Source organism: Artibeus jamaicensis, unplaced genomic scaffold, assembly GCF_021234435.1.
Source record: "Artibeus jamaicensis isolate MK-2021 breed Jamaican fruit bat unplaced genomic scaffold, CSHL_Jam_final contig_851, whole genome shotgun sequence".
In the NCBI taxonomy this organism is placed as follows: domain Eukaryota; kingdom Metazoa; phylum Chordata; class Mammalia; order Chiroptera; family Phyllostomidae; genus Artibeus; species Artibeus jamaicensis.
The window spans coordinates 12,237,524-12,265,230 of NW_026521986.1; the positions used below are offsets into that span (position 1 = coordinate 12,237,524).

Below are 27,707 nucleotides of genomic sequence, written 5' to 3' on the forward strand. Positions count from 1 at the left end.
TGCCGGCGCCTTCAAAGCACCTTGCCTACAGACCATCAGGCAGGCACATATTCTTACACGAATCTCACAACAGGTCACAAGGTAGGTTATCGTCTCATTTTATAGACGAGGACACTGAGGCTGGAGGAGTGGAAGCAACTTGCTAAATGGCAGAGTCAGAATCTGAACTCGGGTCTGTCAGACTCTGAAGCACATGATTGAAAGATGTGCTTATCACTGTCTGCCACCCCCCCACCCACCCATGCCAGCAGCTGACTTCCACAGCCTCTTGCCCTCTGCTTCTGATGAAGTCTGGCCAGCGGGAGGGAGACACCAGCAGGAGAGCAGAAGGTGAGACTCCGCCGCTCCGGCTCTCCCTGGGAGCCACGTGTCCTTCCAGCTCCTTGGGAAGCTCCTCAGGGCGAGGAGGGCGCACCCCTCCCTTGTCAGCACCTTCATCTTGCCCACACCTCCACAATCATTCCACCACCATCTTCTCTTCCTTTCAGTCTTTCTGTGTGGAACGCACCCCCACGTCCTGCTGGGGCTGACACAGAATCACACCAGACCTGCAGGACAGCGCTCCATCTTCTCCCCACAGAACCATTTAGGGGATGGAGACTAGCCTACCACCACTCCCTTCTCCCCACCCACCAAACCCCGGCCCCAGCTCCCTTCCTGTGGCTTCACATTTCTTCTCCCAAGCTCCTTGATGCATATTTTAAACTGAATTCTTTTAGATAGGAGCACAGGGGTCTAGGCTAGAGCAGGGTAAAACATCCCAATTTTTCAAAGCCATGTTCCTCTGATCCTGGCTCTGCAGAACCGAGAGCTATGAAATGCCAGTGACCTGGAAGTCCTGTGTCTCCCCTGAGGGTGGGCATTCAGCTTATTTTAGGAATTTACTGTACGTGAATGTGACTCCTGGTTTAAAAAAAGAAGATAACTGGAAGAACGGAGATAAGCAACAAACCTTTCATTTCAAAATACTACCTGATTCTGGATCCTGGGCAAAGAAATGCAGAAACTCCCAACATGAAAGCATTGAATGTCTTGGGGAGACTCTTCCCTGCCCTGCTGGGAAGCTGTAACTGACCTCTGGTGAACTCTGGGGTGAGCTATTGGGGCAGTTACTTAGCTGTGTAACTTAATTTCTCCAACCTCAGTCTTCTTGTCTGTAAAAATAGGGATAGTAATAGTTTGTAACTCATCTGAATGTTGAATGTTGTAAGAACTGAACAAGTCCATTCCCGTAGCACAATGCCTAGCAAACAAATGTTCAATAAAGCTATTTTTGGTAATGAAGTTTATCAGACTGCTGCCCTGGTCCCTGACAATTCCAGCAGTCAGGGCATGGAACAGAACTGGGAGCCCAACGTCAGTGTAAAATAAATGCCCTTTCTCAACTCAGTATGAGGAAAATAAATTCTTCTTGAGCATGTTTATGAACCAGGAAGGGAGCTGTTTCTGCATGCAATCTCATTTAGCTCTCTTGAAAAGCCTCTAAGGTTAACCTTACTGTCTGCACTTGATAAAAGAAGAAACTGAGTCTCAGAGAGGTCGTAATTTGCCCAAGGTCAAGGCTATAAAGTGACACAGCAAAGATTCTAATCATGGGCTTCTGACACAAGAACTATCTTCTGACCATCATCCCTTTTAGAGACAGTGTCTTTTGACTCCTTATTCTAGTGAGTTCTACACATTAGCATGTCTTTAGTTAGGTCAAAGGATAATATATAATTCTGTTTTAATCCTACAATAAAAACAATTTAAATAATGAATACAATTGTCAACATTTAAGGGGAAGATAAACAGAGACAGGTAAAAAGTAATCAGACCAATTGCCATAAGGTGCGGCGGCCCCCAAACACTTGGGAATCTGGCCAGCACGCTCTCTCAGGATTGCTGAGTGAGTGACATGAATGCTGCCTCAGACACAGAGCTGGCTTTATGTGTGGGTCCCAGGCTATCCAGTGTGTCCCACTGACCCTCACCTGAGGCAGGCCCTCATCCGCCTACAACAATGGTGTAAGTTCCTCACTTTCTTTGGGGAAACAAACATCCATTAACATCTGTTAAACATTTTCTTCTTGGATATCCTCTTATTTTCACAATCATATACACCAAAGTTTGGTCACTCCTTAAGGACCCGCTTGGCACCCTAGGAACGCACCCTCTGGCACACCGGCCCTCTCCTCCTGATCACTCCCCTGCCAAACTCCTGCAGTGCTCATGGCCCGCTCAGTGAAATACTGCCTGGTGGTGTGCGGTCACACCCCAATGTAGTATCGGCCTCATCCTTCCGACGATCTCAGAGACAGCGCAAGTACGGAAAAGGCAAAGGTGGAAGAAACATCCAGGAAGCCCAGGCCATGTACAAACGCCTTTATACATCTTCTCACACGTCGCTTTCCTAGCTGCGTACCGCCCCCAATGCACACCTGAGGGAATGGAGACTCCCACCCCACATGATTTTCTTTAAAACCCCAGAATCTGACCTCAGTTTTCTCACTCTAGAGCCAATGCTCATTCTCCTTCACCCGGCTCTCTTCATCCTGGGCGGCACTGACCTTGCACCTGCTTCCCTCTACCCCACCAGGGTATCGAGTGAGAGAAAACAAAGGCTGTGCATCGGGCCCTTTGACCTCGCAATTCTCCTTCTAGGAAATAGCAAACGCATGATGCAAAGATATAACTGCAATATTATTGCAATAGTGAAAATTTTTAAAGTGTCTCAACATCCAACAAATGGGACATTGAGCAAGCTGTGGCATGCTGATACTTTATAGGCACTTTATAGTCCTAAAACATCGCCATACAAAATCTTTATTGACATGGAAAATATTCTTCGTGTATTTTGAATGGAGGGAGAGTATGCATCACACATCGTGTGTGTGGACAAAGACACAGAATCCTGAAGTATACAACACGACGATATGTAAGTTATGTCTGAGGACTATCATTATAAGTCATTTTTATTTTTTTCATTTTTAATTTTTTTAATCCTCAGCTGAGGACAAACTCATTGATTTTAGAAGGGGGGGGAGGGAGGAAGGGAGAGAGAAAAGGAGAGAAACATGGATGCGAAAGAGAAACATCACTCGGTTGCCTCTCATACGCACCCAACCGGGGGCCGTAGCCACAACCTTTCTGTTTACAGGACGATGCCCTGACTGAACTGAGCAGCGCTGCCCTGGGTGAGAGTGTGGGTGATTTTTTGTTTTTTCCTTTATGCTTATCTGTAATTTCTGATTTTTCTGCAATGAACACATACTATTTCCATTTAAAAGACTTTAATAAAAAGAATCTCTACAAATGTTACTATCTACCCTGTTATTGGTCATCCACATCTTACAGGAATTATTTGCCACAAAGTTTACATCAAGTTAACAGCTAGCTGAGAGCAAGGTGCTAACTAGACGAGACAATAATTCAAGAGGGTGTGACTTACAACCCAGAAGAGGCAAACCTAAGTTTTGTGGCCAGTGGGCAAGATTCCCCAGAAAGCTGGAGGAGTGGGGAAAGTGGGAGGGGGAAGACAGGCAGTGGCAGTGGACAAAAAAGAAATGAGGCAATAGGGATATCAAAGAGGAAGTTTAGCCTCTCTCCAGCTACGCCTCTGGCCAGCCCTGCTGGGACAGTCTGCAACCTGTGCCCATGACATGATGGCATTTAAATATTTAAACAGACCCAGCTCTGCTATAACAAATGCACTCAATCTCCAGAGATCAATCCCATGCCACGGGCCCTTTTCCACAAATCAAGTTTCTGGGGCAGAGAGCCTCTCCACCCCTCCCCCCAATACCCCACGCAAGGACCTGCAAGATAATAGCTGTGACAACTGAGTGATGAGCCTGGCTTCCCTTCACTGACAAGGGCAGCCAGCCTGAAGGCCGTAGTGATTGGCTTTTCCACTGCAGCTTGAAGCTAAAAAGCACGTGAGTCTTAGAGAATGTGGAGCCTTCATGCCCTCAAAAAAATTTTAATAAGACTGCAATAGTCCTCTGATTCCCTCTGCACTCAGGCATGGGGAAAGCCAGACAAATTTGAAGGAGGCTGCAGCCGAGCAGACTTTCTGGGACTGTCCTCGTGCACACAGTGCATGCCCCGCGCACCAGTCCTCCCACCCTGTGGCTCCCCTGGCCTGGGTCTCAGCAGAGGGACATGCTGAGGGATATCACACCGTGACATGCCACAGCCCAGCCAGCACCTTGTCTCCTGGGTGAAGAGCCTCCGGGTCAAGCCACTGCCTGGGAAGAAAGGAGCCCAGAGTGTGGGGGAGAGCTGATCAGGGAGGCCAGAGCCTCAGGAAAGGAGCCACCTCCCTGACAAGTGAGGAAAGTGGTGCCACAGCCACTGAGGGTGGAACCAGGACCAGACCTCTGGATTCCCTGCTGTGTGCCCAGGCCCTTCCTCCCTCCAGCACGCCCCAGCCAAGAGGAGCAGGAAAGGACCCCAGAAGCCACTCTGACACTGCCACGCGGGATGGAGTCACACCTCCACAGATTTCTAGAAGGGAGATAATACCAAAGAGATCACGTTTTCAGGCATAGGCCATACACATACCATCAAAACTCGTGTGTGCGAGGGGTAACGGTGGTGGAGAACAATGTTCTTGCTGACATGGAGGCTGAATTGTGAGGACTCACTGCTGATGTGCGAATACTGTCCATGACTCAGAGATGAGTCATGCTCTCGGCCTTTTGTCATTAATCCACCTTAATGTCTCAGTTTGGGGGGTTGGGGGGATGTACAAGGCTCAACACTATGTAATCCATTTCATTCCACTTCGATTATAATCACTGTCTGACTCCAGCTTGCCAATCTGACACCACGAAGCCATCTGTCAAGAGTGGACTAGGCCTCACCTCACACACACACGGTGCAGAGAGAAACCAAACTCCAGGTAGGAGGGCATGTGTCACCTGCAGTTGGTGTGGAGATGTCCTTGGGTATGTCAGGTCCAGACTGGAAGAAACCAGGACTCATCCCAGCTTTAGCATTAACCAGCTGTGTGACCTTAGATAAGTCCCTTTCACCTCTCTGAGCCTGTTTTTTCATAGAAATTGAAGTCAATTGGCCCTGCCTTTCAAGGTCGATATGAGGATTTACAGGAAAAAATGTATGTAAAATGCTTATTATCCTTAGCACATTACTCTGCACTGTGAGAGCCCATTAGCAGGAGTTACTGCCATGATCTGGAAAAAACTGGGAACACGTGATCAAATGTGGGCGAGGAGAAGAAACTGGAAATCCCGTGCACTGCTGGTGGGAATGCAAAATCAGTGCAGCCTCTGTGGAAAACAGTAGGAAGATTCCTCAAAACATTAAAAATAGAACCACCGTATGATCCAGCAATTCCACATCTGGGTATTTATCCTAAGGAACTGAAAACAGGATCTCAGAGATATCAGCACTCCTCAGTGCACTGCAGCTCTACGGACATAAGACAGATGTGGAAACCACCTGACCGTCTAGAGATGAACAAAAAGAAGAAAATGAGACACACACATACAATGGAACACTACTCATCCTTTAAAAAGTGGGGATTCTTCACTGTGCAACGACACAGATGAACCTTGAGGACATTATACGAAGTAAAATAACCAGGCACAGTTAAGAACAAATACTGCCTGATCCCACCGTTATAAGGTATCTTATAAAAAAGACAAATTCATAGCATTTAAAGGGTAGAAGCGGCACAGTCTGCATTGAGCGTGATGACTAAGCCCCAGAGACCTGCTGCGCGACACGGTGCCTGTATTCAACAACACATACACCTAAAACTTGTTAAGAGGATAGGTCTCACATTAAATGTTCTTTAAGTTAAATTTAACATTTAAATGCTCCGTAAAAGTTAAAATTATTTTTTTTAGAAAATCTTAAAGAGAAAAACAGCTTCACGAATCCTTCCTACTGTGCCTGGCAAAAGGGTAAGTGTGTGCTTTGCTCCTCCGTAAGTGGCTAGGGCTCCGAAACAAGATGTTCTTCCTCTACCTGAGTCTCACCCCATCACCACCGTTTTTCTAATTTTGCTCCTTGAACAAAGAAAATGGAAAAGCAGGTCTCTCGTCAGAAGTCTGCCCCGCTGAAGCTAACAGAAACCTCAGGGTCAGGCGCGGTTAGGAAGAGAAGAGGTGAACTCTTGAAATGATTTTTAAAACATCCCAGTAACCCAAACGCAGGGACTCCTTCTGCACTCCTACCTCCAGTCCTCGCACCACATGTAACAGGGGGCTAACAATGCCATTAGCATTTAAAACTATTAAATAAACTAGCGCCCAGTGCTGAATGGCTGAGTTTTCCACGGGACTGCTGAGTTTTTTATCAATGCTGAAAGAACTGGAAAGATCCTAAAGAAGCCAACTAAAACAATGACGCCTGCCGGTGGCACTCTGCCTGGAGGATTCCTAGAGTATCTAGAACTTCCAGATGCAAAAACCAGGGAATAAAAAAAAGGGCTGAGCAGTTGGCCAGAAATCTTCAAGCAGACTAGTCACTCTCAAAAGTCAGTATTCACAGGTCTTCCCTCGAGAGCTCTCAAATATGCAGGTTCCTGGGCCCACTCCCAGTGGTTCAGGTCAAGGGGTCTAGTGCGAGGCCTGGGAATCCACATTTTAATAAACACCTAGGTTACCTCTGCACTGATGGTCCCAGTCCAGTCCACACTTTGACAAACACGACAGCCTCTCCTACAAAGTTATATTCAGTTGCTTTGTTCGTGGGTAAAGAACACTTTTCCTTCCACGACAGATTGAAAGAGAAGAAACTACTTCAATCTTTAAGCCTGGTAAACTTTTAGGGTAATTAACAGAGATTGGTTACTTGCTGGAAAACGAAGTATCCATTTATACACATACCATGGATGGGTAAAAAAATAAATCATGTTCAGATGTTTTAATGGTTCCCTGAGATGAAATAAATTCAACAACTGAGTGAAAGGCAATAGGCAAACTATCTATCAGCTGAAGTTAACAGCTAAGATGATATTTCAACCATCCATCATGAAAGGGAAGCTTGGACCAAGAACATAAGAGGACAACTATATTTAGAAATATATACCAGGAAGGGTTAAATACAATCGCATCTGAAAAGGAGCTATTACTAATCCACCTAAGCCTGGGAAGAGGTACTGGTAGGATCCAAGGTGGCCTAATATTTTCATAAATGACTTGAAAGATGGAGTGAGGATTATGCAAATCAAACCAGAGATGATACAAAAATGGCAGCGATCACAAATCTGTGGAGAATAAAATTTAACTACTGGGCAATGTCTTTAAATTTGCCTTTATTGAATCCTGTATATTGAAGTCACATATTATGTATCTCTTTATTGAGACTCCACAGGGCCAAATGCCAAGTGATTTACAGACGGAGAAATACTCAGATGCACGCACACGGAGAGGCATCAGCCACCTTCTGGCCATGCAGGGCATCGCTGACACGGGCTCAGTGCAGGGGCACAGTGCAGCGGGGCGGTCAAATACCTCTACACTCCACAGGTGTGGGTGGGGTTACAAAGTGATGTGTGAAATAAACAAGGCAGTGTGTTTGTGACCCTTTGAGCCAACTGGCCTTGGTGCTACTTCCGAAGGGAGTGCTAAGCTTAAATGTAAACCTGGAAGGGACTTCAGAGCAAGCTGTCACAGAGATTATGGGATGTGGCCCCAGGTAAACCAATAATACTAGGAGATGCCTGTCACAAGTACCTCCAGCATAGACAAAATGTTCATGTACCCATTTGCTGGGAAAAGATGGACGAAAGATAAGGGAGCCTGTGAAGACAAAAATTTCTGCTCCTATTAAGGAAAACAATCATTCAAAGCACCATTAGAATCATGGAAGAAAGGTCAGCTTATGGTAACACCATCCCTGGGGACATTCAAGGAGGTGACCAGACACCTCTCTACTTAGGATGCATTAGAGGTTATTAAAAGCATTCCTTGCTGAGTTCGGAGGTGCGGGGTGGGCCTCGTGACCTCTCCAAAGGTCATTCCTGTCCCAAAGGATCACATGTCTGAAGGGCACCAGATAAAAATAAAGTCTATTAATCACTGAGCTGCCACACAGTTTCCTAAGAGCCAGAAAGAGAAGGGCAATCGAGGGTGGACCTTGCTCTGCCCAGGGAGGAAAAGGGAGGCAGTGCCTGTGCAGGCAGAGCCGAGAAATCGGCCACAGAGACTTCCAGAAAACCAGCATCGGGCCTGTGATCAAGCCTCCCAAGTACAAAGGCATAAACAGAAGGAGGAAAGACCCCATGGGGAGGGGAACAGGAAAAGCGAATGACATTGAGAGCCCCTGAAACAAAGTCACCGGAGCTGGGGGAGAGGGTGTGATGCAAGCACTCTGTGCAGAAAGAGGGAGCCAGGCAAGACAGGGTCACCCATAAGGGCGCTTTGTGGAGGCAGACATCAGACAAAGGAGTGAGGAGAGGGCTGAGAGGGAGAGGGAAAATGCACGCAGCAAGCCTGGGAATACAGGGGATTATTATTATTGGCTGGGAATCCAACAAGGGGTGCAGTAATTCCACTATCTAGGGTAGCAGAAAAATCACATAATAAAAACAAAGCTTTTAAAAAGAGAAATCTAGAGACAAAGCCCCAGGTCCAAAGCAGTTGTTGGCATTCTTGATAGCTGAGCTGCTCCAGCCCTAGTCAGAAGGCCTGTTCTGTGGAGGTCTGAAGGATGCTCCCCAGCCCAGAGCCAGTCTCCCTAGGGCTCACGTGCATGGGCTTTTATGAACACCATTCAGGAGGACCCAGACCAAAGCAGGAACCTCCCAGTATTGCAAGGGGGATCAGACCCCATGCCCTGCTCTCTCCTAACCCCAAAATGAAACTGCTTTGGGATGCAGATGTTACCTACAGTTGTCTCAGCGATGGCACCTGCATGGTGTACTAAGAGCCAAATGGGAGCCATGGAATTTGAGGTCTTCTAGCAAAATGTTCTCCAAGCAGCTGTCATCCCACCAGACACAGAACAACTTTTTGAAGTTTAAAGAGGCCAGTGAAGAGGAAGGAAAATGGCACCACCCCCAAAGCACTCCCTGGGCCCTATCTTCCTGGTCCTCTCCCTGCTTTCACAAAGGCTGCAGACACTGGCAAGATGTGTGGACGCCCACAGAGACCACAGCACCAGGGCCCTGCCTCGGCCACTGTCCTGCCATTCTCACCGTCACCCCTTCAGTCCAAGAGCAGAGCTCTGCATCCTCAGAGAAAGAGAAGAGGGGAAGGGGAGATGGTCAGGGAGTGCAGTTTGGAGGGAGGCCCTTGCCACGGAACAAGCAGATGGCGGCCAGTACAGTCAGAAGATAACTAGGGCAAGGACTTTAAACCCACCATCCAATGCTGACAGCATTGTCAGCCCAGCTCTCTGGGCTGACAGCAAAGCCTCCAAATCTGGAGGTTTCTGGAGACCCGCCACTGCCACTGCTCCAGCAAGCTCTCCCTCGGCCCCCCCCAGCTGTCTGTGGACCCTAAACCCGGGCACCAGGCAGATGCTTGTCCAAAAGATGTTTCTGAATCAATCAAGCAAGGCTGGAGATGGACTGAGGGCCACTTATTAACTAAGTCATCATCAGAGGAAGTCATAACTTGCCCTAAATAGGACAGGAGAAAGACCAAAAAAAAAGGAAATTAAAGAGAAACAAATGAGAAAAAAAAGCCACAGGAAGTAAGTACATGTCTTAGAAGTTTCTGAGTTATGCTTTTGTTTGTAAATCTCTGAAATTGACTAAGAAATAGGGGATGCATCTTAAGGAGACAGACTGAAAGAAGAGAGCCCGGAGGTACAAAGTGGGGTTCAACCCAAGTACAGCACCCAAGGTAGGGAGTCTCTTGCCCCCACCCCCACCCCCAAGCTTGCTCTCCTCCAGCAGAAAGCTGGGGGCAGAGGGAGTGAGGGGAGGCAGTGACTGTGCTGAGGGGCGGGCATGTGAGCTAGGGGTGCAGGCCCCAGAGGATCGGCCAGCAACCTAAGGCTGGGGGGGCTGACAGCCAGGGAAGCACAGGGAACGGTGGGGCAGGGCAGGGGCAGGAAAAGGAAGGCGGCTTCGCCTGTACTTACTGTCACAGACATAGGGTTTGTCGTGGTCCTCCTGAGAGGCGGGGTCATGCCTCCTCCTGCCACCTGCAGAGCCACGGGCCTGGGGAGACATTGGGGGATCACGAAGCGGGTTATTCTGACAATCACCACAGTCCCTGAGCAGGTGCTCTGGGAGGCCTGAGTGCCTCACCTGCATCTCCTCGCTCAGCTTTCATCAAGTTTGCCCCAACACCCACCCCATGGTGCAGGCCAGGAAACAGACCCAGAGAAGTTAGGTAACTTGCCCCAAATGGCTCAGCTACTCAGTTCCCAGGGGGAGGTGCTACCATTAGCTCTGTGTAACAGATCAGGAGCCTGAGACAATTAGGGTAAGAAGCTTGTGAAGGTCACTCAGCTACCAAGTGCAGAGCCAGGAATTACCTCGGGACAGTCTCACTGCACAGCCTCTACCAACCAAATTCCTGTGCCCTGCTGTTGCTAGTAGGACCTCTTCCTGCAACTCCTCAACATTCCAGCTTTGTTGATACTGAACATTGATACAGAACACAGATGGCACCCTGCTCCCTACAGCTGACCTGATGGGCATATTGGAGCGAGTGGCATAATCACAGTTACCAGGCCAAGCTCCTGTGTTCCAGTCATCTGCTCAGGTCTCTCAAGAGCCAGCCAGACTTGGCATCGGGGCATAGGGCATGAGCCTAGGGTGAGTGAGGAGCTCCCCTTCCCTGCTCAGGTGCCTCCACAGGGGTGGGCTTCAGAGGAGGCCACCCTGTGCAGCCCACCTTGCGCCTCCAGCCAGTGACAGAAATCCTAACTGCTCACGGTCTCCTGAAGTTGACTACTGACACCACCACCCTGTGGAAGACGCCAGAAAGGGCTGGCATGACCTGGAGAGGGGTGAGACGAGCTCTCCCTCTGAGGGCAGACCAGCTAGGGAGGGACCTGGCGGCTCTGCAGCCCCGGGACAGTAGCTGCAAGAATGCAGCAAGGTTTATTTTTAAACTCTGCAAGCCCACACTGGTCACGTGTGTAGCACCCTCGCCTCCTCGGGGTCATTCTCTGGTAATTAGTAGCAGTGAACTCCCCACCAAGGAAAGGGCCTGCTGGGGTCTTTGGGGACAGAGAGAAAGGCAAAACAGATGAGAAATAAAACATGGCAACAACCTGGGGTGCAGGGAAATGGGGACGTGCCAGGGCCCTGGCCTGGAAAAGCAGCCTAGGGACTTCAGGGTCCAAACACCTCAGATGTTCTCATTCTCATTCATTCTCATATTTTCTCTCTCTCTCTCTCTCTCTCTCTCTCAAACACACACACACACACACTTCACAATCAACGCCACCTGGCAAGTCACCACCTCCACCACTTCCTCAGCTTGTCTCTCTCCAAAACAAATTACAAAATTCCACCTCCCCCCTTCCCTCCCTTCTACTGCTCTTTCCCTTCTAGCCCCCCACCCCCACACACACACACACACACACACACACACACACACACACAGCCAGCACCCCCTCCCCTCGCCCTCACTACTCAGAGTTGACCCAAAAAGGGAGCTGTGAGGCGTACAGGAAGTCACCCTGGGGCACCCATGACACCAAGCCTGTTCCCCCCCTCATGCCCTTGCCCCCCGCCCCCATGCTCCCTCGGTGAAGCCAGGGACAGCTTGGCACGTGCAGCCCGCAGCCCTATCACGGTCGGCTCGGAGCAGGTGAGAGAAGTCAGGCAGAATGCAGAGGCAACTGCAGACTTGGGAGGTGCTCTGAGAGCCTAAAAACAGCGCCGGGGACAAGGACGAGTCCCGTGGAACTGGAAGCACGGAGCTCCAGCCAGGGGGAAGGGGAGGCACCAGGGTTTCTTTTCATTCTGCAGGACTGACCAGCGGGGCGACGACAGGCTCCCACAGCCTCCCTACACCTCAGTGTCCTCAACTGCAAGACGGGTTTCTGCCTCCTCCCTGTCCCGCCCAATCCAACTGGACAAAAGGAGTGAAGGACCGGAAGCCCCGGTCATTCATTCACTGCCATCGACCCACTGACGCATCCAATGGCGATCTTGTGCCAATCCCCTTAGTTTCACCTCAAGCTCATGCTATGTCCCCCAGGGCTTTGTTTTTAAATGATCCCTGTCAGGGACCAGCCTCTCTGCCCACCCCCACCCAACCCATGCTTCAGCCCTGCCAACGTCCCGCACCCCCAAGAATCATCTTCTTGCCACACTGAGGAGTGAAAACAGCATTCACGTTAAAGTCAGACACAGGTTCGAGCACCAGCCACGTGTCTTTGGACAAGTTACCTCCCTAAGCTTTACCTTTCTTCACTGTCAAACGGACATGGCAGCACCTCTCCTGCAGAAGTGCTGAGACAGAACAAAGGCTGTGTGAAACCACAGGGGGACGGTGCTGTGGCTACAGGAAGTGCTCAGCAAATGATGTCCCCTCCTCGCCCGAGCTGATCTCTCTTTCCTCTGAACTCTTCTTACTGCATTCGGTTAGTGCCCAGTGAGAGGCCTGCTGCTTTCTAATTGTATCACGGCTACTAGCATTTTGTCCTCAACTTAATTCCAGCATCCTTGAGAGCGGTGACGCATTTCACGCTTTATTACGCATCCCCAACACTTAGCACGACGCTGGGCCCGGCGTCCACAGCACTTTCACACACACCAGTTCCATTAATTCAGACAATACATGAGTTTGAGCAAATTTTATCATTCCCATTTGGCACTTGATCAAACAGGTCCAGGAGGGTCCCTAACTTGTCCACAATCATAGAGCCAGCAGAAGAAGCAGGACCCAGGTCTTCGGACTTTGTTGTAGAAAACTCTGAACCCCCCAAAATCAGTTCTCCCTCTTTGAGAACTGCCCACCCCCACTCCACCCGTGTCCCATTCACACGGTGGTAGGCAGTGACAGTCGTAACTGTACAACATGACCTGCTCCCATGACCACAGCTGATTGGCTGCCTCAGGAGTGGACACCTGACCTAAACTGGACAAATCGGATTCTAACTCCAAAGAATGGGGAATTGGGAAACAGTGACCCTAGTTAGCACAGGCCACTAGAACTAGGAAGCCATCCATCGATGCAGGAACTACGGGGGCCATGTGCACAGAGAAGCAGAAAAAGTAGTCTTGTGAGAGAAGAAGGAAGGAAGGAGAAGTAGGGGCCAGAGGCCTCCTGGGTGCTTCACTCTCCCGACCCTGAACTCCCGCCTCTCTCTTGCCCTTGTCGAGGTTGAACCTTCGAAGATTGGTCAAAGCTGGAGCAACGGCCCAGCAGCCTTTCAAATATTTCCCAATTCTGCTTAAGCTGTTGCAGTTTCCGTAATGGAAAGACCCTCGACTGGGACAAGCACAGAGCGCGAGCTCCTCTGCACCAGCTGTTCTCGAATAGGGGTCCAGGGGCACTGGGGGTCCCTGAGACCCTTCAGAGAGTTGGTCAAGTCAGAACTGTTTTCGTAGCAGTACTAAACGCCACTGAAATTGCTCACTCTCATCCTCTCACAGACGCACGGTGGGGTTTTAGAGGCTACGTGGCGTGATGATGTCATCGCTCTGTGTGCTTCTGTGTTGTTCAGTCTAACATTTTTGTTTTAATTTCTAATATCCTAAGTACCACTAGTTACAACCTACCACAACAACAGCTTTCGGAGAGCTCTCAGTTATTTTTAAGTAAAGAATTCCTGAGACAAAAAAACTTTCACTCCTCTATCTCATTGCTACTTAAGGTGTGGTCCTCACTTTACACAGTGACGTGGGGCTTCTTCCCCAGGCCAGACCTCAGTCTCCCCCCAGACCCACTGCATCGGAATCTGCAGGTGACTAAGGTCGCCAGCTGCACATGCGTGTTCCAGTCTGAGAAGCACTGGGCTACACCACACGCATCCGCAAACACTGACAGGCTGATCCCAACACTCTCGTGGATGACTCACAGGAAGTCGTACACTTTCAAGGGCGTGGATTTCTTGGACTAAAATGACCAGCGACACAATCATTAACTGTGGGTTCTGAATTTCCTTCTCCCCTCGGAAATCTTCGTCACAACTCCGAGAGCTGCTGTCCCCTTTGCTTGCTCCCTCCTAATCACATCTAGCCTTTATGAAGCACTCAAAATTGGCTACGGTATATTTACTGCTCCCATTTCAATGATGAAGAAACCGAGGTCCAGAGTTCGCATATAATTTGGCAAAGGTCACACAAGTTACAAAATTCCCCCACAGGCTGTTCTTGCAAGCTCCCCTCAGGCCTGGCCTCAGTGGGCACACGAGGCAGCCCGGGGCCTCACTGAAGTGCAGACTCGAATTCACCCTCCAGGATGAAGGGTGGGGTCCTGCCCTTCTAATGATCCCCTACGTGACACTGATGCTGAGTCCAGAGGACACACACTGAGATGCACGGCCTTAAATGGCCTTTCAGTCCTGACACAGAAATGGGTGTGGCTGTTCTCCAACAGCGGCAGCAGCTTGAAAACACCCCGAGAAAGGCGGCTTCACCCAGCGGCTTCATAACCTATCCCAGCCCAGGCAGGCTCACCTACACTCCTCCGGGTCCTCCCGGGGCTCGCACCACGGGTGACATGTCCACAATGTCACTGCACAATGTGGAAGCATTCAGCTGCCCCTTAGGCAACACAACGTGGGCCCAGAGCTGGTCTAGGCCCCATCCAGCCCCCTCACTGTGTTCAGGTTTCCTCTCGCCTCCCACAAAGCTGAAATATGGCTTCCGTCATTCAAAAACTGGTCACTGGCCACATGCTGGAGACGGGGTCATGCATGACCTGGTGGAAAAAGCACTGATGTTCAAATCCTGCCTTCTTCCTTACGAGGCGGGATGACTTTGAGCAAGTCCCTTAACCTCTCTGGAAATAGTAATGCCGACTCCCGGGAATGAAAGCAGCAGCGCTGGCGATACAAACGCAATACAAGCCATGTGTATCATCTTACATTTCCCAAGAGACATGGTTTTTTAAAAAAGAGTAAAAAAAGGAACAGGTGCAATTAATTTTAATATTTTACTTAACCCCACATACCCAAATATTATCATTTCAATATGTAATTAATATAAAAATATTGAATATGAAGGAGATGTTCTGTATTCTTTTCATACCACACCTTTGAAATCTGGTATGTATTTTACGTTTACAGCACATTTCAATGTGAACTAGCAACACTTTAAGTGCTCAGGAGCCACACGTGGCTGGGGCAGTGGACGAAGCGTGAAGGTCACGGTTCCTGCTGTGTGGTGGCTCTGCCTGTACAGCCCGGCCACACTGCCTGGTGCACGGTAAGTACAAGGAAGTAAAAATGGCTGCTGCCCATCGCTGATGTTCTCACAAGACTCCCCCGTTCACAGTCGATGGCTGCGAGTCCAGTCCTCTATGTTTAGGTTGAGAATGGAGAAGTCGTGAAGACCATTCCCCTTCCCCAATCTACTCACATAACTTTGGTCTGGGGGGAAAGGAGGAGAGGGAAGGAAGCAGGCCTGGGGGAGATACAGGCCGTAAAGGTGAATAGCTCTTGAAGTTCACAAAAAGCCCCGAAATTCTAAAGCCTCCTAAGGCCATTCTACGGCCTCCTTTAATGACAGAATTAGATATTCATTATTTTGTAACCTCCAGTGAAATTACGTCCCGGCAAGTTCATCAATGGCTGCTGAACCGATCAGGTGGAACCTCAGGGGGGACCTCTTGGAGTGCGAGAAGGGAGGGGTAAGGCTGACAACACCCAGAACCGTCCAGCAACTCTACCACCAACAGAAGCAGAGCCGGTGGTCAACGTCGCCCCCCCCGACGTGATGCAGCACGAAGCACACACCACACCTAGGAAACTCCTCCCCACCAAAAAAATATGTGCACACACGCCAACACGTGAATCCAATCCAGTCTCTAACCAAACCAGTTCTCAGGAAACAGAGGACAGAGGGACACTTTAAATACCATCAGTCTGCCAAACCGAGGGACTGAGGAGATCCTCCAGACCGACCACCCAACTTCAACAAACGAATGGCATGGAGAAAAAACGTGTGTGTGGTAGGGCACAGCAAAGACAGGGCACATCTCAGAATCCAAGAGGCTTAAGTTTCAAACAAAGCAGCTGAAAAAGACATGTTTCTTTAAGAAAATGAGGGAGAGATGGTCAGGGGCTGGATGGTAGATATTGGAAAAGTTGTTCCTCTTATTGGGTATGATAGTGGTATGTCAGAGATACACACGGAAGTATATGCTTTCAAACATTTCACACATAAAAAACAAAACATGCAAATCAACAAAAAGGGGAAGAAAAGAAGAGAAAACAAGATTGTCAAGTTTTTTGCAAAAGCTGGGAGCCAACTACATACATCAGGCGTGCGGCATCAGATGACCGCCCTGCCTGGACTGTGAGTCCAGCTCCCGCCAACAGGTCTGGGGCAATTCGGCACAGTGTGGGCAGCACTGGACCACCTGCACCGTGACCTAGAAACCTGGTTACCCTATAGCTTTCCAGACCCCACCCCAGACCTCTTAAGTCAGAACTTCTGAGACCAGGTCCTGGGAATCTGCACTGATAGGCTGTCCTGGTGATTCTGCTATATATTGCACTAAGGTGCAAAAGCCACAGGGACAGGCAGGTGGGCCTACTTATCACTAAATCCAACCCTCGGGTCACCCAGGGTCAGCCTCTTGTCCGTGAAAAAAGTGAGGGTCCTGCCTAGAGCCTCAAGGAACCAGACAGGACGGAGAGTCAATTCTCTAGATGAAAAGCAGCAGTTTAGCCCTCCGGGACCCTCTCCACCTGGTTTCTGTCAGATGCCCTTGCAGACCACCCCCCCCACAGGTTGACCACGAAGAGCCGCTTTGGGCTTGAACATGAGGACTCTGGAGGACCAATCTCAGTACCTGCAATCACCACCCTGGTTTGGTTCCCTCCCCTCAAAACCATTCTCATATTTTTATTCCTTCTACCGTAAATTTCCCCTCAGCCACTCCCCAGGCTTCTGGCATTTTCTTGCCACATTCCATGACCACCAGCTTCCAAAGACCGGTCCATACCTGCTTGGGAACCATCCGCTGTGGTTCTACTCTCTCTACTGTGGGGTGTAACAAAATACACCCCACAGTAAGTGTCCTAACCCTGCCCCTCTGGGGCACCCCTAAGGACAGGAAACCTTCTGCCTTCTTTCATGAGCAAGCAGCAGGAACACGGTCCCACCTTCCTTGTTCTCCACCCTCACCTTCATCCCACCTCCCACTTTTCCCAAACCCTCGGCATCCCCTTGGGCCACCCTCTACCTCTCCTCCCTCTTGCCAGCTCTGAACTCTTACATTCTACCACCTAAGATCAGAGCCCATCTGGGATTTTCCTCTGAGTGCTCTGCAAGGGGACCCATGGATATGGGCTCCCCTGGTGCAGTGGGACTTCGAATCTGGGGACCAGTGTCTTGGTGACCTTGGATTCCCTGACCACTCTCACACCCTCATGGCACCCTGGCTTACCCGTCCTCTGGTCCTGTTCTTTCGCTTAGGAATATCTTCTTCTAAATCCTCTTCTTCATTTCCTTCTTCTACATTTTCATCATTTTCCAAAACTCTCTGAAATGACAAGAAAATGAAGAGAGGGAGTAAGAATGAAGTACAAAACAGATAACCACCAGAGGGTAATTCGGGGGATATTCCATTTTGTTGTGTTTTAACAGAGTAGAGATGCTGCCATTCCTTAGGGACCAGGGCTCCCAAACGCTGCCCAGGGCTTCAGAGCTCAGTGATACCAGCTTTCTCTCAACCCCTGGCGCCCTTTCCAGGCAAGTCCTCCCAGAACACTGACCTTTCACAACTTGGTCTTTTGGACCAAGACGGGTTTTCTAAAAACAAAATATTCTGGTAGGAGCAATTTTCTATGTGGATCTAAGATGTTTTGTCAAAACTTTCTTTAGTGTAATTTTTCTTTTGTTCCTAAATATGAGAACAGGTTTCTCCTCCACCTGCCATGCTGGAACCCTGCCCTGTTTGATAAAAACAAGTAACTTCCTGTTCATCGGACCATAATTTGACATTAATGTGTTTTTCATAATCACCCATTGTTATTTAAGAAGAAAAAAAGGATTTATTTTCATTACAGAACATTACTTGTAATGGAGCTTAAAGATCCTATGTTTAACTCTCTCCGACAGCTCTACTGGTTATACTGTAGAAGAGAATTCCACTTTCACTTTGCAGGTGAACAAACGGAAGCTGAAAACTTGTTTGATTTTTCAAGATCGTCCAGCAAACCCATGACCAAAGCAAGGTCAGGTTCATGAGCTCAGAGTTTCCCATTTGTTCTTCAGCCCTAAAGATGCCAAGGTGTATCATGGCATACCCTTCCTGTATGGACCTGAGCACCTCAGTCCCTCTGCGGATGGTACATATCTCTAGGTTTAAGGGAAAGATAAGAGGATGGTGGACGGTGGGGGGAGCAGATGACCCAGCCCCCACGGTGGCAGAATGGGAGAAAAGAGCGCGGAACTCACTGGACTGCATGTCAGGAGCCCTGGTGGTTTCTTTACAGGCCTCTTTCCCCAATTATAAAACAGAAACTCATTCATTCATTCAACCAGCAAACGTTTGTCTAGTGCTGACTAAATTGCAGGTGCCGTGCTAGACAAGCCACAAAGTGGCTACAGTCAAGGCTCCAAACAGCTCTGGATAAGGACAGATTTAAACAACACAGATAACCATGTAAGTACAACTGTTACAAAAACAGTGACCAGCAGGTTCAAACTGTTCGTAACAGGGCGATACGAGGAAATTTAACTAACCTGAGGGTCAGGTAAGGCTTACCTGAAAAAAGCGACCTAAGAAAGTTGAGCTGTAAGGGAGAGAAAAGACCAGCTTGGAATGGAGACGGGGTTAGGGAGAAAGGGAAGTATGTTAGACAGACGGAACAGCACGAACAAATGCCCTGAGGTGGGGAAAGGAACATGACTTGTCCAGGAGCAAAAAGAAGGCCAATGTGAGCTCAGAGGCTCAGGAAGAGGTTGGCGTTAAGATGAGCTAGCAAAGAAGGTGGGCACCGTGCTACACAGGACAGCAGCACCCACTCTGTGGTGATGGTGTGACAACCACACAGCTATGAAAAAGGCTTAAAAAGCAGCTCGGACCACACTGGTATCCGGTGGTATCACTGTCACTGTTCAAGGGGCCTCCTGGACAATGCCTCTGGCCTACCCTCAAAGCAGAAAGCCCAGGAGTGAAGTTACCACCGACCTCCTCCCACTGCCTTCTCACCAGAGAATTCTGTTCCAATCACAGAGGTCAGGATACTGCTAATTACCAAACCCTCCCAAAGAACTCAAAGCAGGTCTAGTCAATTCTTCCGTGGCTTCTCCACTGGGTTTATTTGGGAAGCCATCAGCTGACAGCACTTTCAAGTCTCTGGGACAAATAACAGAGAAGCACTGTCTGCTGGACACGACCTCTGGCCTACACCTAGGAAATGCTATGCGGGTCCAGGGCAAGCCTCCGAGCCTCCCTGCATCTTGGCTTGACTGGTAAGTGGGAACATGAACACAAGCCAAGCAACGTAAGAACTGGTAAGATGCTCTGCAGCCTTTGGTGAACAGATACAGTTATTACGACTATTGTTACTACGCATACAGCCATCTTGCAAACTTTCTGGGTCTTGAAGTTACTTAATCATGGTAAGTTCTAAGTGCCTCAAATTTAAAGGCCATTGCCTCTAGCACCTCAGCACAATTCTGACTCCTGTCATTTTTCAATATGAAGATCTGTATTACCTGCAGTACGGACTCTAGATCGCACAGTGAAAGACTGCTGAAGGCAGCCGCGCGAGCCCATGGAAGAGCCGCATGGCCTCAGTGTCCGGGAGCAAACTGACTTCTCCCCCGGGCTCCATCCCTCCCTCTTCCCAACACCTTCTTTGTGTCTCCAGACACTCTTGTGTGTGCCCAGGCCTCAGATGTGAGGGCCAGTGTGTCTGCATTTTGTGCAGCAGGGCCTGACACCAGAAGCCTCTCTAAATAGCTGGGGGAGGCAGGGTGGGAGAGGGGAGGGGACAGTTGCTAACGAACAAAGGCTGCATTCAGGGCACAGGAAGGAGAGGGGTATCCTGTGTTTGGCATGAAGGACAGAGGTGTCCCACTGGAGAGACAGCTGATCCTCCAGTAACACACTAGCATTCCGAGTCCAAGGACATTATCTGGGAAATAAACACATTTTAAAATAACTTTCGCCCTGTTACTCTAAACAGTCTTTATGGTGGTGATAACAATGGTTTGTGGTGGTGGTATTTTGTGGGGGTTTGGGTTTTTTTTTTTTTAAGAATTCTTTTTTAAAGATTCCACTATCTCTGGCCTGGAACACTGCAGAAAACTCCCGATTCCCTTTCCTCCAGGACTGGCCCTGGACCCCGTGTCCTCTCCGTGAGAGGACCAGAGGCCTATCTCAATGAAACACAGATTCGCTGCCCGGAGTAAAATCCTCCATATGGCTCCCAGAAATCAAAAGCCGCTTCGACGTGTGGGGAGGCTGGAGTGGTCTGGACACCCCCGCCCACCCGCCCACTGCATTCCAGCCCTTCTTCCCCGGCGCTGCCCCCACCAGGAGGCCCTCTGTCTGCTCTCTCACCACCGCCATGAGCTCAGACCTGCCTCGATGCCTTCACGCTGACTGCTCCTCACCCCAGAAAGTCTTCCCTAAAATCCTCTCTTTGCTGGCTCCTTCTCATGGCGTAGGACTGAGGTTAAATTCCTGTGTCCCCTAAGACACTCCCCGGAATCTGTTCCTTCTCTTACACTGAATCTTCACACTCTGCTCTTTTCATGGCATTGATCCTGAAATGCAACTGTTCTATTGGTTTCCTTGCTTTCTGTCTGTAAGTCACACCAGACTGCAAGTATGAGCGGAGGTAACAGGTCTCTCCTGGTTTCTCTTTCCCTAGAACCTAGCAAAGTGCCTGCTCAGGAGAGGCACTCAATAAACTTCAGTTGGATGAATGAATTAAAAAAAAAAAAATCAACACAACTTTCCATTTACCACGAATGTAAACTCATTTGGCTCAGTCCTGGCACAGGGAGAGGCAGCCCCGTGCTCTGTACACAGCAGACATTCGTTTTACATCATGGATGGTGGTGGGGAGGACGAGTCCACAATGACAACCCAGATACTGGCCCAGCGCTGTGTGAGAAGAGCTCAAACCACCGCCAGCTTTAAAGGGAAAGGGCTTTAAAGCATCAAGGCTTCTGGGCAACAGTTCTGTCCCTCTCACTGACTCAGTCACATTACGCTAAACGAGAAAAAATGCTCTACTAGGTAATACAGATGTTGACTTCAAAGATCTGAAAATCCACAAACGGAGGGTGATATATAAATAGCAAACAAAAAAACGTGCTGGATACCCTAAACGCCAGAGGCGAGAAGACTCCGACTACGAGGGGATGGAGAAGGGCTCCACGGGGGAGGAGGCACTGGGGCTGCGCCTGACAGGTGAGTGGACCTGGCACACAGGGAGACGGAAGGCAGGCACATCAGACAAAGGGCACCGCACGACCACAGGCACAGGAGGAGGACGGCTGAGAACAGAGGGAGCAAAGGAGCAGCAGCAATGAGCCTGAAAACCAGGTTAGGAGCGGAGAGCAGAGGCCCTGGAAGAACACACTCTCCGTTTTGGATTTACTTAGTAGGAAACAAAAGGTGTCTTAGCTACATTTTTTTTTAGCAAGGGGGTGACACAAGTAGAACTTTGTTTCAGGATGAAAGGCCAGCTCAGAGTAGGCAGAGCTGGAGAGGGAAAGGACAGGGGACGAGCCCCCTCGGGAATCTGTCCCCTCACGCACCCTCTCAATAAATATCCATCGTGTGCCAGGCACTGTCTGGGTGCTTGAGACAGATCAGTGAACAAGACAGACAAAGACTCCTCCTCGTGAGGAGTTTGCGGTCTATTGTATGAAAACAGAAAATAAACAAAGTACATTAGAACATGGTACACAGTGCTATATACCAAAGTACACAGTGGTAAGAGCTGCAGGGAAAAAGAAAAGCTGCGTAAGCAACGGCAGTGCTGGGCGTGGCTGGTGCAGGACGTGGAATCACATCAGCAGTCAGGATACGCACAGCTCAGAGAAAAGAGGGGATGGAAGCAAACTCTTGAAGAAGGTGAGAGAGTAAAAAGTCACCATGTTTGGGGAGAGGACTCTGCCGGCAGAGAAAGAGCCAGAGCAAAGCCCAGAGGCGGGGGTGTGCCTGCTCCGCTCCAGGAGCAGCAGGAAGAGGTCGGAGTGCCTGGAGCGGAGGGAGAAAGGGAAAGAGTAGGAGAGACAGGTGAGCGGTCCCTGACTTTCACTCAGTGAAAACAGGGGCCCTTGCAGGGTTGTGAGCACAGGAATACCAGGATCTGACTGAAATTTTAAAGGGGTTCCTCCCAGCCATCAGCAGGGAGACCATTTAGAGTTCGAACAGGAGGTGAGAGTGTCTCGGAGCAGGGTAGGAACCCTGGATGTGGTGAGAAGGGGCTACGCTCTGGATTTATGTTGTGTGCACAGTCGACAGGATTCCTGATGAGCTGGACGTTCCGTGCGAGAGAAAAGCACCAAAGATCACTCCAAGGTGTCAGACAAATAGAAGTGATGGTTAACAAGGATCTGCGCTAGGGCTGGAGCTCTGTGAAGTCACGGAAGAAACAATCAGAAGCCACGTTGTAACAACCAAATGGAAAAGATCTGACCATTCATCTGAACACAGGGACGCCAGACTCACTAATTCATTCAACACCTTCTTGAGACCTCACTCTCCTGGACACAGGCAAGGCCAAGGGCACAGTGATGAGCTTGGCAGCATATTCCCTACTCGATGGAACTGAAAAGACTGGGAGCACTTAGGAGGCAAACCAAACATTCAAGTTATTAATTTAATTATAGTGTTAATAAATATATAAATATTAAGTTAGGCTGAAATTCATAAACATGCTATATATTGTGTATACATAAAATATAAAAATGTAAATTTAATATAAATGCAATGTAATTTTAATCATCTCATTATGACCACTATTATTTACTACCAGTGTTACTTAACATTATTACAACACTGTGCCCAACATTATAAGCAACAACAGGGATCCAAGTCAAAGAGACCAGGAAAGGGGACAGCACACCATCATAATCCTGCCTGATGGCAGCCTTACCAGCCTGAAGAGTGGGTGGTGAACACAGGGGGACAGGAGCCATGAACCCTGCTTGGAGGGTGACTTCTGAACTGGCCTTAAAGAAGGAGTGGCTAGTGCAAGGAAATGCAGCCAGGACAGGGTGTGAGGCTGGGAGACAGGGTGCCCGAGGCCCGAGACTCACTCGGCACCAGCTAATGCAGACAGACAACACTGAGGCTTTGAGCCTGGTCTACGGCTGCACACTCCACGGGGGTGAGGACTCCATCTGTTTTGCTCCCCACTGTGCCCCCAGGACCTAGTGCCACGCCTGGCACCCAGCTGGCCCCCAAGATACACTGAGTACAGAAGTAGGGAGATCAGGGAAGAGAAGTGGATTTGAGAGGAACGACAACATCTTAACTTCTCTCGAGTTAAAACCCGAGAAGAGTCTTCCGGCCTCCCGGCAGCGGCGCCAGGAGGCAGGCTGAGATGCCACTCTGGCCCTGGAAAAGAGCACCCGAGCTGGTGCTGGAGTTCTGGAAGCACCACGGCGATGCTCCGGTGGCGCCCTCCACCCTCAGCGGGCACAGAAATACCTGTATTTCCTGGATGCTCTCCTCCTCTCTGGCGTCCACCTTCTTCTCAACCCCTTCACCTCGGAGCAAGGCTTCCAGCGTGGTGCTCTCCGACGTGAACGCATCCTTCTTCAGGGGCAGCTCCACTTCTGAAATACAAGGACAGAGAAGCAGAGTCAGGCCCCTAGAAACAGTGACAGGAGGAACAGGAGAGATGGCCCTTGAGGACGTGCAGAAACCAGAGCTCGGGAGCAGGACTCGAGGCCACCTCCCTGTGCTCTCTCCTTCAAGAAGAACAGGGCACTGCAGTTGGGTCCAGCCGTTCCGACTCCAGCCCTGCCTGCCCCCTCAGAGGCGGCAGAGGCAGAGCAGCAGGGGAGCCAGATGGACGTGGGATCAGATGGCCAGGGTCTCGGTCCAGCTTCTGCCCTCTCCAGCCCTGTGACTTTGGGCAAGGCGCGAGAACCCCAGAGCCCTTATTTGCATCTATAAAGTGAGGAAAACAACGCCAAGCACCCTACATGGCTGGTTTGTGGGGTAAAAATGTGCTCTTTAACATTTAAATTCTTTGAAAACTCGAAAGCAGTACACCGACACTGGCCACAGCTCTTAGTAATCTCTGCCTCTAGCCCAGCTCATGTGGCAACTCCGTGACCGCCCCTCAGCCACACAAGCTGCCCAGCTCCAGTCTGCTCCATGGAAAGCTATTTCAGCTCAGAGAGGCTGTTCTTAACAACTCACCAGGGAAGCAAAGGCCTCAAAAGCGAGGGGAAGAGAAAGACCAAGCACAGACGCCCCCCCAGGCCCTCCTCTGCACACCAGGGCCCTTTTCCTGAAAATGTCAGGAGTTCGGTGGACAACCTGGGCATGTGAGGTTATGGGGCCAGCGAGCAGTGGCAGCCAGAGCTGGCCTGCCCAGGAGAGGCACCAGAGAGAGGCTGGTCCCCTTTCTCAATGTGTCCCCAAACTGCTAACCCAAAGGAGGAGTTTTTCTGTTTCATTAAAAACAGAAACCTCGGGTACAAGTGATCATATTACAAAATATTCCTCCAACCTCTCCTCTGACCCTGTACCTACTCCTGCTCCCCTGACAATTAGATGTGCGGTCCCTACCCTGTATCAGGTAAAATGGGTGCAAGAGTATGGGGGAATGATGGCCCAGAAACCAGTCAGACAACATGAGTGGCCCATCTGTGTGGGGGATCAGTGTAGGAACTATTCACGGAAGTGTGGGCATTAGTCAGGGAACAACAGGGAACGGTGAGGCACCCTGGGGGAGTTAACAGTGGGGCCCTTACCACTGCTCTTCCTGGAGGGACAGAGGGGCAGCGTCTGCGAGAACCTGGAGGGGACGCCATCAGAGCTCCCAGCTAGGAGCTGTGGCTTGTAGCAGAGGCGCCCTGCCGCCCTCTCCTGAGCTCCTGGATCAGAGAATGGAGCATAGCGACACATGGCCCAGCCTCTCCTTCCATCGTCATCTTTCTGCCCTGCCCTGCCCTCCTACTGGCCAACCTCGACCAGACACTGGAGAGCAAGGGATCCTTGTTGATGCAACCCACTGAGGTCAACTTCCTGGATCCCAGGACAGAGTGAAAAAGGACGAAGAGTGGATCTGGGGGAGCAAATGGAAATAACCAACTCAATCAAGCCCTGTTCCACCAGGCTTTATTCCAACTCAAATGGAACTCTACCCACCCCTTCCATCTCCTCCACCAGAAGCAGATGCAAACTAACCAGTCCACAAGGAAGAGGCACTCAGCATCCCATCAAAACTGAAGAAACACACATCCATGGCGACCGGCCCCAGAAGAAGGCAGAAAGGAGAAACAGTAGCTAAAGTCTCTTGAAAGACAGGGTCTTTGGGATTTCTCTTGCCAAAAAAGGCAAGCAGAGGATCCAACTCCACCAAGCAGCAATACCATCAAATCAACCACCTCTAAAACTCACCCATCCACCTATTCATTCGACAAATATTTACTGAGCGTCTGCTTCCTAACAACTGCTGTAATGGAATGAGGTCCACCGGAGGAGAGCCAAATGAAGACAGTGCTGGCCCTTAGGTCGTTTACGGTCTAAAGAGATAGACGTTAAACACTAAACACAAAATAAATGTGCAATTACAAATGGTAGTAACAACTATGGGGAAAGCAACACAGGCATCACACACGACTTCCCAAATAAACCTACAGGTACAAATTACAACGGGAGCTGTGAAGGAAGAATCAGGTGGGGGTCTCCTTCAGATCGTAGGAGCAGGGAAGGCCTGAGTGAAGCTGACTTTTTGCTGAAAAAGTCAACTGTTTGCTTTAAAGGGTTCAGAAGGTATAACTTCAGAGCCTGCTCTGATGACATATTCTTCCTCCCAAGTCAGAAAAGGCTTCCAAATGTCGAGTCTAAAACAATGAAAGTGCTATAAATGTTGCGTCATTCAATCCTCAGTCAAAAGACAACAGCTGGTCACCATTCCTCAAACTTATAATAATCACTCAAGTATATATTTGACATTAATATTTTAGTATCCCCTTAGCCTTCAGAACACTAAATAAATCTTATTTCCAGAACTGCACATTTTGAGCTAAAAAAAACCTTACAGATCATCTGCTTTAATCATCTTATTTTATCACCTGAGAGGCTTCGAGAAGAAACTTCATTGAAAGTAACATAGTAGAAGAAGAATGCAACCAAATGATCTTTTCTAGATGCCACTGAGACCACAACAAGAGCTCCACTTAGGGCAACCCCATTGGTAGTTTGCAGGCCCAGGCTGGGTCCTGGTGGCCGTCAATACGTTTGTGTACAAGCAAGGTGCTTGGCACACAGCAAACACCCCAAATGCAGCAGCCGTTATTGCTATGTAGTCCTTAATCCCACCCACCACTCAAGAGGTAAGCAGTCATCCCATTTTACAGATGCAAATGCACAGCTTAGGGAGCTGCAGAACTTGCTTAAAATCGCACAATTGTTAAGTCCAGCCTTGACCCCAATCTGCCTCCAGCACCCATTCACCAAATCCCTTAAGGTGTACAGACTTCACCTCACCTCTCTTTGGTTCTTCCTTGAAAAGCCTTTTTCCAAACCTTTGTACATTTTCATTGCATTCCTAGGCTCTCCCCATAGCTCTCACATTTGGGGACAAGAGGCAGATCTTTGCTGAGGTTGCAGGCAGGTTGATGGCATGGTTCTGGGCTCTGCCCCCGCTGACATCCCCACGTGGTGTGCACCCTGCCACAACGGTACAGACCGCACACCACTTCTCACCAGCTGAACTTCCTCCTCCTGCTCCTTCTTACTGCTGTGCTAACTTATCCCTCCATCCTGCTTTCCCATAAGTCAATCTACTCTCTTGGTCCTCTGGTCCCCTATCAGACGGGCATAGTAGAAAAACCAAGAGGGAAAAGAAAACCAAAATAGGAACAGTGAAATGGGCTCCCTACGTGCAAAGAGCTAGAAGGCACCTGCAATAGCATCTGGAGTTCAACCCCTTTGTGAGGAAAGGGGAACACAGAAAGGTAAAAAGGCTTTCCCAAGGCCACAGAAAAATTAGCGGCATCATTCTTGCCAAACTGCCAACATATTTAGTTGGCTCACAGAAGTTCTGCTTTCAGAGAGCCCTAAAGTCAAGCCCTAGCCTTGCCATATATTGACTGAGGGACCACAGACTTAGTTAAACCTCTAAGTTTCCACTTCCTTTGTGTTAAATGGGTGTGATCAGACTAGCTATTCCAACAGGTTAATACACTACATTAAAAAAAAAAGCTGAAAAGACCCACAAAAATAAGTAGTGTGAGAGACAAAGTAGAAAATGAGGCTCATCAACATTTGTTTTGGTTTTTCTATTCAAAACTTAAGATTCAAAATTAGATCATACAGGTAAAGAGCCCGGAATGTTCTAAGTGGCCTATAAATGCTACATTATTATTAAAGTTTGAATGACTCTGATTTTAATGGTATAGCACTACTGTCCAACATAAATGTAATGCAATCATTTATCATTTTAAACTT

The 27,707-nt window shown here is 49.2% G+C and overlaps 1 protein-coding gene across 3 annotated transcripts in view; it reads right to left on the minus strand.

The window, feature by feature from the left end:
• Positions 1–27,707, minus strand: part of DPF3 (double PHD fingers 3) — a 234,195-nt gene that overhangs the window by 80,123 nt on the left and 126,365 nt on the right. For all 3 annotated transcript variants that reach the window (XR_005079916.2, XM_053673239.1, XM_037127627.2), the window contains exons 4-6: positions 23,727–23,854; positions 17,487–17,582; positions 10,045–10,123 (exon numbers count right to left, since the gene is read on the minus strand). Coding sequence is in view for 2 of the 3 variants with exons in the window: in XM_053673239.1 (XP_053529214.1) it covers positions 10,045–10,123; positions 17,487–17,582; positions 23,727–23,854 (303 nt within the window). In the remaining variant the exon portion in view is untranslated. The remainder of the gene's footprint in view (positions 1–10,044; positions 10,124–17,486; positions 17,583–23,726; positions 23,855–27,707) is intronic.